Here is a 13,882-nt window from a genome sequence, read left to right as displayed (position 1 = left end):
TTTTTATATTGCTCGTTAGAAAATCAGTGATCAAGACAGATATAGCAATTCTTGACAACATGTGACCATTTTTTGATGTGATAGGCAGAAAATCGTGTCCTCCTTTTTTTTTTTTCTTTTTTTTTTTTTTTTTAACGTCTGGATCTTGGTGCCTAGGCTTCCACTCATACAGACTAAAAGTCAGTCACTAGGAGTTATGTGTCTGTACAGGTCATGAGTCATTGCTTATAATTGTCTTATTTCAGCCATTCTCAACCAAGTTTTCTTCAGAGATTGCCAGGGGTTCCTTGAGCTTTGGCTGATTTACTTCCTGTTTTATGGTGCTTGCATAGATCCGGGGGCCAGCACCACTTGGCATAGCCAGCTGTTTGACACCAGTAATCTTTTTAGCTGTCTGTAAGAGGGGCATTTTCCCACTGAGTCTCAATGAATTGGTTTTAACAGGGGTTCCTCGAGATCTGAAAATTATTTTAGAGGTCCTTGAAAAAGTAAAAAGGTTGGGAACGGTTGGTCTATTTGTATTTTAAAAAGATTTCTTCCACTCAGCTTACGTTATAACGTGGTATTTGTTGTCTTTGTCTTACAGATACAATCTTCCTGTAAAACATGGTCTGGACACTATGCACTTGGCAGTTGTGGCTTGTGGTAGTAGACTGGAAGAGACTATTACGATGCTGAAATCTGCACTTCTGTTTAGTAGAAAACCTCTTCAGTTTCACATCTTTGCTGAGGACCAGTTGCAAAGTGACTTCACTATTATTGTAAGTGATCATCCCAAATGGAAAATTTGAGTATGTATTGATTAACCTAGCAATGCAGTGCAAAAGAGGAACACTGTAGCAGTCTGAGACAAACCTTCTATAAAGGCCTGTACACACGATACGAAAATCAGATGGAAAAAACGAGCTGACGATTTCCGGATCATTAGTACAGTGCTTTCAATTTCGCTTTTTCTTCAGACAAAAGCTGGATGTGCAGACTATAAAATTTTTGTCGGATGTGAACTCGGCGTCTGTTTTTTCATTTCATCAGTATGGTTTTTGTATGAAAAAAATCGTAAGAGCAAGGCTACGCATGCTCAGAAATGAAAAAAATACATACAAAACTATTCAACACATTACGTCACTTCTGACATTGTATTCTGTCAAATGAAAACTTTCGTATTGTGAGTAACCTTTTGACATGAGACTAGCATGCCACAAAAATGGACGTTTGGTAGTTTGAAAATCTAAGCATGTGTACGAGGCTTTAGATGTTCATTCATTACTTCTACCCCCATGCTCAAACATAGCAGTGCATCCATATCATAATAGCTGTCGAAAATGCAGTGACAGATCTAGCTGTCAAGGACTGCGGCAATGAGGGTAAGAAACAGTTATAATAATTCTGTTAGGTAATGGAGATGTTAGATCCTCTGCCAAATCTTTATTGCTGTATGTGTCCCCATTTGATACTTTTTTTTTTCACTAGTTTATATGATGGGTATCTAATTTCTTGTTTAACCAAAGACATTATTAACGCTTAACGCCAAAGATGTTCTGGTATGGTAATTTGTCTAAATTGGCCCTAGTATGTGACTATGTGTATGTATGCATGTAACATTGTAAGCTCCTTGAGGTCATGGACTAATTTTAATTTACAGTATGTAAAGTGTGGCATAAATGTATATACATATGTAAATACCTGTAAAGGACTAATCTAGAGATGAGGTAAAGTCAATCCACTAATTCCCCTCAATGGGTCACACAGGCAGCAATAAAAACGCAATAACTAGTAGAGTGATATGTTTAGAACCTGTCAGATGTACAGTATTAATGTGCGTGACGTACATAAATCACCAAGGGGGAACAAGAATCTCACCCGCTGCACGGGAGGTTTCTCACATACTTCGGTGGGCAGAGCGACATGTACCGGCCCTGTCGGCCATTTACATCCCGGGAGTGGAGAACTGGCAGGCGGACTATCTGAGTCGACAGATGCTGGACCCAGGAGAATGGGCATTGCATCCGGAGATGTTCAGGCTGCTGTGCCTGAAGTGGGGCACACCAGATGTGGATCTACTGGCCTCCCGTCTCAATCGGAAGGTGCCAAGATTCGTGTCCAGGACAAGAGATCCGTGGGCAGACACACCAGACGTGCTGGTGGCTCTGTGGGATCAGTGCCAGCTGATCTACGCCTTTCCTCCACTGAAACTGTTGCCACGTCTGCTTCGCAGAGTGGAAGCCGAGGGGATCCCGGTAATACTGGTTGCCCCAGATTGGCCTCAGCGTCCTTGGTACGCAGACCTGGTGCATCTGGTGACAGACGCTCCCTGGTGATTACCGTTGCGAGAGGACCTCCTATCTCAAGTTCCAATTCTCCATCCTGCTTTACCATCTCTGGCTTTAACAGCATGGCTATTGAGAGCCAGGTGTTAAGGAACTGGCGTCTGTCGGACTTTGTGATTCCAACTATGTTGAGGGCACGGAAATCTTCTTCTCGGAAGATATACCATCGTACCTGGAAGGCCTACATCTCCATGTATGAGGAGAAAGGATGGCATCCGCTGTTTCTCCAGCAAGGAGTTGAACAGCGATTGGCATTAAGCACCATCAAAGGACAAATTTTTCAGCCTTAGCTGTCTTTTTTCAATGACCCCTGGCATTGCACGCCATAGTGAGTACCTTTGTCCAGGGGATACGACACGTAGTCCCTCCGGTGCGTCCACCGTTACCCCCCTGGGATTTGAATCTGGTGTTGACGGCGCTTCAAAGACCGCTGTTTGAAAATATCAGTGAGATTCCCTTGTTGACTCTTTCCCAGAAAGTGATCTTCCTAGTGGCCATCACATCGGCCAAGAGGGTTTCGGAACTGGCGGCCTTGTCCTGCAAGTCACCCTATCTGGTTATCCACAGGAATAAGGTGGTGTTACGTCCACAACCGTCCTTTCTACCGAAAGTGGTATCGGCTTTTCATATCAATGAGGACATTGTATTACCTTCTCTGTGTCCTAAGCTGAAGCACTCTAAGGAGGCGGCCCTTCACACTCTAGATGTGGTTAAGGCTCTGAAGGTGTATTTGTCTGCCATGGCTCCCTTTCGGAAGTCACTCACTGTTTTTTTCAGTGGCTGGTCCAAAGAAAGGCATGGCGGTCTCGTTGGCCACCATTTCCAGGTGGATCAGACAGATTGTAGTACAGGCCTACGCCTTAAAGGGGCAGGTGCCCCCCTTTCTGGTCACGGCCCACTCCACAAGGGCAATAGGAACGTCTTGAGGTTTCCGACACCAAGCGTCTGTCACTCAGGTGTGTAAAGCGGCGACCTGGTAGTCTGTCCATGCGTTTACCAAGTTCTGCAAGGTAGACGTCAGTGCATCGGCTGCTGCTTGTTTTGGCCGCAAAGTTTTGCAGGCGGCCATGTAGTTGCAATTGACTATGCAATCCATGCTTTTTCCTGGTTTTTCGATAAAAACGCAGTACTGTTACGTTAATGCACTGTTTGCATTACTTCCGCATTCGCTGCGGTCTTGGGGATCACTCCTGTTGAGGGTACACTGTTGTGCGTGCTGTTTTTTTGTGTGGGTATAGTTTCACTATTTCCCACTTGCCATGGTGGATGAAGTTTTATGCTGTTTTTTTTTTTCCCACCCCTCATTTGGCACTGCTTGGGGACGTACCATTTTGTTACAGAGAGGAGCTGTGTCGGTCGGTGAATATCAGAGAAAATAGGATTTTTTGTACTCACCGTAAAATCCTTTTCTCTGTAATTCACAGACCAACACAGCACCCGCCCCTCCTTTTTTCTCTTTACGTTATACTGCTTGTTGACGTACTGAGGCTGGTGCAGAGTGTGAGGGATTGTACCCTGAGGGACTGCCCCCCTGGGCGGAACTAAGAGTTCTGAAGTGTTGTATTACAACTTTGCCTAGTATCTCCTAGTGATGGGGCTAACAACCCATTTTGTTACAGAGAGGAGCTGTGTCGGTCGGTGAATATAAGAGAAAAGCCTCTTATGTGCAGTCTGTGCAAAATCCTAAAAGGATTTTACGGTGAGTACAAATAAATCCTATTTTTCTTATGCCACGTACACACGATCGGACTTTCCACCAACAAAACAGTGATTTTTGTTCAAAGGTTGTTGGCTCAAACTTGTCTTGCATATAACACGGTCACACAAATGTTGGCCAACAATTACGAACGTGGCAACGCAGTGACGTATGATGAGCCGAGAAAAAGGAAGTTTAATAGCCAGTGCGGCTCCTTCTACTTGATTCTGTGCATGCGTGAACTTGTGTGCAATGGACTTGTGTACACACAATCAGACTTTACGACAACAACGTTTTGTTGGTGGAAAATTTGAGAACTTGCTATCAAACATTTTGTTGGTGTGAAGTACGACAGCAAATGTTTGATGGAGCATACACACGGTCGGACTTTCCGACAGCAAGCTCACATCCAACATTTCCCGTCGGAAAATTTGACCGTTTGTACGCGGCATTACACTTCATGGTCGGGGACGCACATTATCAATTTGTGGCGCTCCATTTTAGTCTGGCCTCCATGTCCTGGGCATTCACCAAGGTGTTAGCTCCTGTCCTTGCATCACTGAGACAACATGGGTTTGTTGTCATACAGTTGTGATTGGCTACCTGGATGACCTCCTCATTTGTGGGCAATGCGGAGATTATGATGCACTCCTTGCAGGAGTTCTGATGGGTCTTAAACCTCAAAGTCTGCCCTGACCCAGGAGGCTGGAGTTTCTGGATTCAGATTCTCAACTTGGTGTTCCTCCCGTTGGATGAACTTTGGACAGTTCAGACTGTAGCCCAGCTGCTCCTGTCCCGCAGATGGTCTTGCCTGCCGTCTTTCATGCAGGCACTGGAGCTTATGGTGTGCACCTTTAAGGCACTCCTATATGCTCTGATCCTTGCGAGCGTTCTGCGGAAGGATATCGCATCAAAATGGGACAAAGCTCCTGGTTTTCTGGACAAACAGATTTGTCTGTACTGGTCGACGAGGGCCTCCCTCTTCTAGTGACTTCAGTCACCCTCCCTACAGGCCGGGGAGTCCTTTCTCCTACACTGGATGATAGTCAGGACACATGCCAGCCTGTCTTGCTGGGGAGGAGGTCTGAGATCGACGCAGGGTCCTTTATACACAGAAGAAGGCTCGGCTGTCCATTATATATCCTGGATCTGCGAGTGATCAGATTGTGTCTGGAGCACTGTACGGACTTTCTTCGGGGGGGGGGCACCCAGTCAGGATTCATTCAAACAATGCCAATGTGGTGGCCTTTGTCAACTACCAAGGCAGCACGAGAAGTGGTTCCTATGCCAAGACATGTTCTGCAAGCTTTGTCTATGCTGGGAGACCCTGGACGTGGATCTCCTTGTGCTTCGTCTCAACAGGACGGTACCGAGGTTTGTGGCGTGAGCAAGGGACTCCCAGGCACATGCAACAGAGGCACTGGTGAAACCATAGGATCAGTATCGCCGCATTTAGAGAACATTGAACAAAAGCTAGCTTTTTTGGCCTAACAATTTTTTTTTTTTTGCTCAGCCACTCACTTTTTGATACGTGCTTTCATCCAAGGGGTTTCACCATGTGGCGCCCCTTATGCTTTTCCTGTTGCTGCTGTGGGACTTCAATTTGGTTCTATCTTCAGAATCCTACCTTAGAGTAACCAGGGGAATATCCCGAATACTCTTTCTCAAAAAGTTGCCTTCTTAGTCGCCATCACTTGTGTGTGGCAGAACTGGTGGCCTTTATATTGTAAGTCTCCCTCTCTGGTCTTGCAGAAGGATAAGGTGGTTCTCCATTCGGCTTCCAAGGGTGGTGTTGGATTTTCACCTGAATAAGGACATTGTCCTGCCTTCTTTGTGTCCATGGCCATCATACCCACAGGAGGTTGCTTTGAACTCCTGGAACATGTTCCAGGCAGTTTGTGTGTTTTTGCTATGGCCTCCTTTCTGAGGCCAGGCTCTTTTTGTGCTCACAGACAGCTCAAGAAAAGGCCTGGCGGCCTCCTCTGTCAATACTTTCTGTTGGATTAGGCAGGTGATTGTTCAGGCGTACACCATTAGGGTTGAGCTCCTCACTTCCACTTTACAGCACCCTCCACTCTTCTGACATCAGGTATCTACGCTTCATGTTTGCAAGGCGGCTACCTGGTCGCCTGTGCATTCTTTCACTGAGGCTGCATTCACACCTGAGCGTAGCATCATTGAGCGATTTTCTGGCATTTTTGTGCGACTTGCACTTTGTATGCAGCGTTTTTGGGCTTTGGCGTTTTTTGTTTTTTTTAATTCGCGAATAGAGAAAACTATTATCTGTTGCATCATTCGTTGCTAGGTATTTCAACTTTTTTAAGCTTTTCCATTAGCTTTTAGTTGTTGTTATTTATTCATTTATTATAATGTTTTTTCTTTAAGGTAAGGGGTTTGAGTTCAGTTTAGGTTGGGGTTAGGGCTATTTATTATTTTATTTATTTTTATTTTATCTTTTATTATATGTATAATAATAAATTAATAAATACATGTAAAATAGACACAAAAATTCTAAATAAAAAATTAAATAAATTAATACTAAGTAACAATAAATAATTAATCCTTAACTTTAACCCTTACCGCTTTAAAAAAAATTAAATAATAATTAAAAATTAATAAACTAAACACCCTAACACAAAATGATTATTATGAATGTATTTTTTTTGTTTGAGTTTGGGTGTTTATTGTTTTATTACTAGTATTATTAATAATGTATTTTTTAAGGTGAGAGCTTTATTCTTAATGTATAAAATATTGTTAATTTTATTTTACTTATTTATGATGATTTTTAGTTATTTGTTTATTTATTTTACATTTATTCATATATTACCGTTTTTTAGAGGTCGACCGATATGGGTTTTTCTCTGGCCGATGCCGATATTTAGAAATCGCGGAGGCCGATATATGATGCCGATTTTTTTTTTTTGGGCCGATATGTTAGGCCGATTTTTTTTTTTTTCCCTTTTTTTTTTTTTTTTTTCCTTCATCTCATAAAATCTAAGTTGGACACCTTTCACACTGGGGCGTTTTTCAGGCGATTTTGGGCTAAAAATAGTGCCTGTAAATTGCCTTCAAAACGGCTCCCCTGCAGTCTGTGTGAAAGCCCGAGTGCTTTCACACTAAGGAGATGCGCTGGCAGGACGTTAAAAAAAAAAAAAAAAAATCCTGCAAGCAGCATCTTTGGAGCAGTGTAAACTGCTCCTCCACCACTCCTGCCCATTGAAATGAATGGGCACCACTGCTGAAGCGCATGCCGTGTGATTTTGCAGCAGCGCTTCACTGCCCCGCTAGCAGCCGAATAGCGGGGCTAAAATGACGGTAAATCGCTGCTAAAACTAGCAGCGTTTTACCGTCAACGCCTGCCCGCTCCAGTGTGAATGCAGCCTTAATAAGTGATGCAGAAAATTTCTTACACATTTATTAAACAAAACAAACCTCCAATCAGTTCACTTGTATGTATAATTTAGATAAAAAACTAAAAACGATATATTAAATACACAAAAACAGGTACTCAAAACTTTTGGACGAAAAAAAAAAGGGCTTACTTTTACTGTTTTATTTTTTATTAATCTGTGGTTTTTTTTCCAAAATAATTGCGTTTGAAAGACCTCTGCGCAAATACCACGTCACATAAAATATTGCAACAACCCCTATTTTATTCCCTAGGGTCTCTGCTAAAAAAATATATATAATTTTTGGGGGTTCCGAGTGATTTTCTAGCAGAAAATACAGGATTTTTACTTGTAAGCAACAAGTGTCAGAAAAGATTTAGTCTTTAAATGGTTAAACTGAGAACTTCTACACAGGGAGTTCAGTCCATTGAAGAAGAAACATTGTATAATTTTGTTCTTTTCTTGGCAGCCTGCCCAGAGAGGATAAAAGTCCTTCACTGATGTCTTCAGGCAACTTACATTGACTTCTATTACAGAAGTCTTTTGAAAGTTTGCTGAACATGTAATCAGCTTTTTTATCAGCACAAATATCGGCTGACCGCTAGTTTTTTTTATTTCTCATTTGAGCAGAAAATTGTGCAAAAACGCGCAAATACGCTCAAAAACGTGTTTCCATTAGTTTCTATGAGAATAGAAACTCGCCAAAAACACCCAAATCTGCCTGATTTGAGTGACCAAAAAAAGCTCCAGAACTTGTTTGAGCTTCAGGCATTTGGAGTCAGGTGACATGGACTGGAGATGTTGGCCATCTCCGTAGAGAATTGTTGATTTTTTTTTTTCCTGAGCTTCAAGCTACAAAACACTCAGGAGTGAATGCAGCCTCAGGTTTACAAAGTTGATGTATTTGCATCTTTGGATACTTGTTTTGGTCGCAGGTTTTTCAGGTCGCTGTTTAACCACTTGTCGACCCCCTCATGTACATATACTGCGGGGCAGCATCTCTATGTGAAATCGTGTACAGGTGCGTGATTTCACTGTCCTCCAGGTCTGTGGTGCACACACGCGCTGCTGACGACCAGCTCCCATTGTGATTTGGACACAGCAGGTGCCAATCAGCGAATCTGACGGGGCCCCCGCCGATCGTTACTGAGGGTCAGAGCGGCGGTCTGTGAACAAGGGAGATCGCCATTCTGTGACAAGAGACGAGAGATCCTGTATTTCTGCTAAGCAGGAACACAGGTCTGTCTTCCCAAAGTTAAAGCACTCCCTAGGGACACATTTCACTCTTTGATCGCCCCTGATGTTAACCTTGTCCCTGCGAGTGTCATTAGTGCAGTGACAGTGCATATTTTTAGCACTGCTCACTTTATTAGTGTCGCTAGTCCCCAAAAAGTGTCACTTAGTGTAAACAAATTGTCCGCCACAATGTCACAGTTCCACTACAAGTCGCTGATTGCCACCATAGTGAAAAAAAATTCTATAAAAATGTCTCATATTTTGTAGATGCTATAACTTTCGCACAAACCAATCAATATACGCTTATTGTGTACAGCTTGCCACCTAAAGTAATGCAGTGCTGTATTGCAAAAAAAGGCCTGGCTGTGAAGAGGGTAAACCTTCCGAAGCTGAAGTGGTTAAGGTTCATTGTTGCCCCTTAGGGGTTGGTTTGGGCGGTAAGCTTGTTTAGCTGATTGCTCCATTGAAAGCCGGTCTGGTTCACATGTTATGTGATTTGGATGCAGTTCAACATGTATCCGATTCACATATATGTGAATTGAGCCTTAGGAGCATGTTACACCCACATTTAACCTGTAACATGCGCCTATACACCCACCACCAGCACTTGCCGCTCTGTGACAGTGGGTGGGGATCTTCTTCCCACATCCACTATAGTTTTTTGAAAACTGCACGGCTGTGTGGGATCCCGCCCCTACATCTGGTGTCATTCATTCACAGTTTCCAGTGAATGAATGAACTACAAGCACCATCATCCACCGCGGCAGATAGCTTGTAGTTCCCAGTGAGCTGTTGAGGATGCTAGTGTGCGTTCTTGTTGTTCATTGATTTTTTCTGTAGTTCAATAATAGTCTGCCCGTGCAGAAGATATGGGTAGACAGTTGACTAAGAGTCTGAAGGATTCTGGCTGATCTGCTAATCACGGGTGCTTTGCAGGCTGCAGTGTAAAAATAAAAAAAAGCACGTTCTGTACCTAGGGAAAATATGTGCATTTTACTTGACTAATCTCTTTTTGTCTTTCAGTTAAACAGCTGGGGGAATGCAAAGAAATTTAAATATACTTTGTACCCGATATCTTTTCCCCCGGAAAATGCAGCAGAATGGAGAAAACTCTTCAAGCCCTGTGCATCACAAAGACTGTTCCTGCCGGTAATCTCCAGTTTATTTCTGTATCTAGAATTCAGTTAAAGTGTAATTTTCCTTAAAAGATATAACTGGAAGTGTGGGGAAATCCTCAGATCACCAGAACACGTTTTCCCACCTCCTGTTTAGTGTCTATAAAATATCAGAGTTCCCATTACTTGATAATTGTCACCGAGATAGAGACGTTGACTATACCCTGTGAAACACATAGCAGTATAAACCTTCCCCTTCTCCACTCATCCAAAACTGAAAAAAAAAATAATTCAGACTATAGATGTACAAATACAGTATATGAGGTGGGAGATTCTTTCTTTGAAATTGTGTTTGTTTTCCAAAAATTGGAAAGATACTTGTGCCTGCGACCCTAAAGTAACAGAAGTGAGTTAAAGTAGAACTGTAGGCAAAACTTTTTTTTTTTTCATTTTGGATAGAGCAAAGGAGGGTTATAACCCCTACCTGTTTTTGTTTTTTTTGCCATCTGTGTCCCATTGCAGAGATTTTGCTTCACTTCCTGTCCTGTAGCAAAACTGGTGAGTGAGGGGAAATCCCTCCAACTTAAGGGAATTCCTTGGGGACCCCTAGGTCACCAGAACTAGTGTCCCAAATTTCCCCTCTCTTGCTTTTCTGGGGACAAGCCAACATCTGGGATTTCTTTTACTTTCAATGATAATGTTAAACAGCACAAATAGGGTGAATCTCCCTAGCTGGGGGCACAGACTACAATACAAACTGACGAGCATTATCATCCCTCTCCACTGTACCGAAAACTAAAAAAATACGTTTTGCCTTTAGTTATACTTAAAAGATAAGTTTAACTTCTGGAACATGTTGCAAGTTTCAGCTGTATTTAAGGTGGAACGTAACCCATTCCAGCAGCTGCTATTCACACGCCTTCAAATTTTCCACATTTTGTCATGTTGCACTCAAAACGTAAATGTATTTTATTGGGATTTTATGCGGTAGACTAACACAAAGTGGTACATAATTGTGAAGTGGAAGGAAAATGATAAATATTTTTCTAATTTGTTTTACAAATATGTGAAAATTGTGGCGTGCATTTGTATTCAGCCCCCCCCCCCCCTTATTCAATACTTTGTAGAACCACCTTTCGCTGCAATTACAGCTACAAGTCTTTTGGGGTATGTCTCTACCAGCTTTGCACATCTAGAGTGACTTTTTTTTGCCCATTCTTCTTTGCAAAATAGCTCAAGCTTTGTCAGATTGGACGGAGAGCATCTATATACAGCAATTTTCAAGTCTTGCCACAGATTCAAAGCAACCTGCAAGGCAAAGGCATAATGAGCTAGTATGCATAGCATAATAGCTCATTATGAATAACTTACCTGAGAACGAAGCCCCCGAAGCGGTCCTCCATCTTCATGTCTGCCGCTGCCATGGATACCGGAGTGACTCCCGGGTCTCGCTGCTCCAGCGCTGTGATTCGCTGGAGCAGCGATGACGTCACTCTTGCGCATGCGCACGGGAGCCGACACTTGCGGCATATCGCCGCGGCCTGCCCAGTGCACCTGCGCGGCGCTGTCTCTTTGTAAATATCTCCTAAACCGTATAGGTTTAGAAGATATTTCTTAGACCTACAGGTAAGCCTTAATCTAGGCTTACCTGTAGGTCAAAGTGGTTTGTAAGGGTTTACAACTGCTTTAAGCTTCTCCACAACTTTATCCCTGACCTGTCTGGTGTGTTCCTTGGCCTTCATGGTGCTGTTTGTTCACTAAGGTTCTCTAGCAAACCTCTGAGGACTTCACAGAACAGCTGTATTTATACTGAGATTAAGTTACACACAGGTGGATTCGATTTACTAATTAAGTGACTTCTGAAGGCAATTGGTTTCACTAGATTTTAGTTAGGGGTATCAGAGTAAAGGGGGCTGAATACAAATGCACGCCAAACTTTTCAGATATTTATCTGTAAGTGATTTTGAAAACAATTTATCATTTTTCCTTCCGCGTCACAATTATGTGGCACATTGTGTTGGTCTATCACATAAAATCTCAATAAAATACATTTATCTCTTTGGTTGTAACATGACAAAATATGCAAAATTTCAAGTGGTATGAATACCTTTTCAAGGCAATGTATATGATCTGATTGTACAGTCTTCTTTAGATTTATCATCTACTGTGTAATACAAGGACCTGCCTGCTTTGATACTAATTGTATGGATTTCTCTATCGTTCATTGAGGGACACAGCAGCTCTTCTTGACTTTAGAGTTATATCACCCCTTTAGGAGAGGACTAGGCAGAAAGTGTTAAAAACAGCAACACTTGCACTGTACCGCCCAGGGGGCGGTTCTTCTGGCTATAAACCCTCACACTGCATCCAGCAGCTCAGTTCGTCAAAAGCAGTACAAATAGGAAGGGTGGGTGCTTTGTTCGTCTATGAACTTCAGCAGCTCAGTTTTTTTCTGCCTAGTATAGGAGAGGGACCTTTCTCCCGATGGGACCATTGGTCCTGGCAATTTTTTTATTTTTCCTGCATTTTTGATTCCTGTGATGTTCAATCAACAGCCCTGGGTGACAGGCTGGATAATATAGATCAGGGGTCTCAAACTGGTGGCCCTCCAGCTGTTGCAGAACTACAATTCCTATGAGGCATTGCAAGGCTGACAGTTACAAGTGTGACTCCCATAGGCAAAGGCATGATGGGACTTGATAGTTCCACAACAGCTGGAGGACCGCCAGTTTGAGACCCCTGATATAGATCCTTGTCTCCCCAGCCTGGCCATCGAGCGTGAGCAGGCCCTAGCTACGTGCTGGGTCGGCCACAACATGCCCCATCTATTCCAGGGGCGGCCAGTGAGCTGTATACTCCGGGGCACACATATGACCAGCCTACTGCTTTCTGTGTCACAGTGTGTTGTGGCCGGCAGTCACCCCATACTGCTCAGGTGATGGGTCTGTCTGTGGAATGCATCCAGCAGTTCCTGCAGGAGGGGTAAGTATGGCTCCACCGGTCTCAGCAGGATGGAGCAGCTGGGCGTTCCCTGGGAGGTCGTCTAGGGGGCCTCTCACTCTCCCTTTCTTCTCTCCCTGTCCTTTCCCTCCTCTCCATGCTATGGGCCGCTGTTTGACTGGGCACATGGGGGTGCGGTGCACGTACCTGGCCAGGGGTCCTCTGAGAGGGGGGGGCTCTGGGTCCTGGCAGGGGGCTGCACTGGGTGTTGGGGGTCTGTTCATCCTCTTCCCTTTTTTCTGGGCCACGGTGGGGGTCTGTGCTGTGTGGGGAGGCCGCCGCGTGCTGCGCGGCCATTTTCCTGGGGTCGCGGCCATTTTGTGATAGCCGCAGCTAGTTTTTTTTGCCTTCAGCCATTTTCTAGTATTTTTGCGGCCATCTTCTTGGTGCTCTCAGACATTTCTTGCTGAAGCGGCCATTTCCTAGTAGCCTCAGGTGGTTTTGCCTCTAGCACTGGGCACTTGTTTCCTTCTAGAACAGCTCATTTTCACACAGACACCTCATGGATGGCACAGTTAGAGCAGATAGCATCAGCACAGTGCAGTACCTGGGTCAGGGTGGTGAGTCCTGCGGAGGGTTCCTCAGTCTGTGCAGCTAGGAGGATGGACTTTTGTGTGACTTGCCTTGGGTCTCTAAGTGGTGACAGGCGAGTGTGGATCAGCATGGCATCAGCAGTTGGCGCTTCTTCCCCAGACATCCCTGTGATTGCAACTGGTTCCCCTGCACCGGCGGTGCCTCTGGACGCTCTGTCGGCAGTCGCGGAGGCCTTTGTTGCCAGGGTGGAAGTGGTGTGCGTGCGCAAGGGGGGTAAAAAAAACGCCCCCTCACCCCACCGTCTTCTGGGCAAAGCTCTAATTCAGGCTCGTGCCCCGCTGTGACTGGCAGCCCCTGTTCTGATGTATCAGAGGATGCGGACCAGGGCTGTTCAAACAGTGAAGAGGACTTCGGGTCAGCGCAGGAAAAGGCGCTTGTAGGAGCACTTATTACAGCAGTGCGGGATACCCTAAAAATGGAAGATACGGCGGGGGCATCTACAAAGGTGTCGGTCCCTTTCGGGTCCCACAAGCCGGCCCACACGCCTAAGGTGTTTCCTTACCTAACTTATCAAAATAAGTT

The 13,882-nt window shown here is 44.2% G+C and overlaps 1 protein-coding gene across 2 annotated transcripts in view; it reads left to right on the top strand.

The window, feature by feature from the left end:
• GXYLT1 (glucoside xylosyltransferase 1) overlaps positions 1-13,882 on the top strand; it is a 71,723-nt gene that overhangs the window by 19,174 nt on the left and 38,667 nt on the right. For both annotated transcript variants that reach the window (XM_077472459.1, XM_077472458.1), the window contains 2 exons: positions 587-761; positions 9,675-9,800. In XM_077472459.1, coding sequence (XP_077328585.1) covers positions 587-761; positions 9,675-9,800 — 301 coding nt within the window. The remainder of the gene's footprint in view (positions 1-586; positions 762-9,674; positions 9,801-13,882) is intronic.

This window comes from Lithobates pipiens, unplaced genomic scaffold (genome assembly GCF_037356315.1).
Source record: "Lithobates pipiens isolate NorthernLeopardFrog02 unplaced genomic scaffold, aLitPip1_a1.2 Scaffold_8, whole genome shotgun sequence".
Lineage (NCBI taxonomy): Eukaryota > Metazoa > Chordata > Amphibia > Anura > Ranidae > Lithobates > Lithobates pipiens.
Note: the sequence above shows the minus strand (reverse complement) of the source record. Positions and strands in the feature narration are given on the sequence as shown.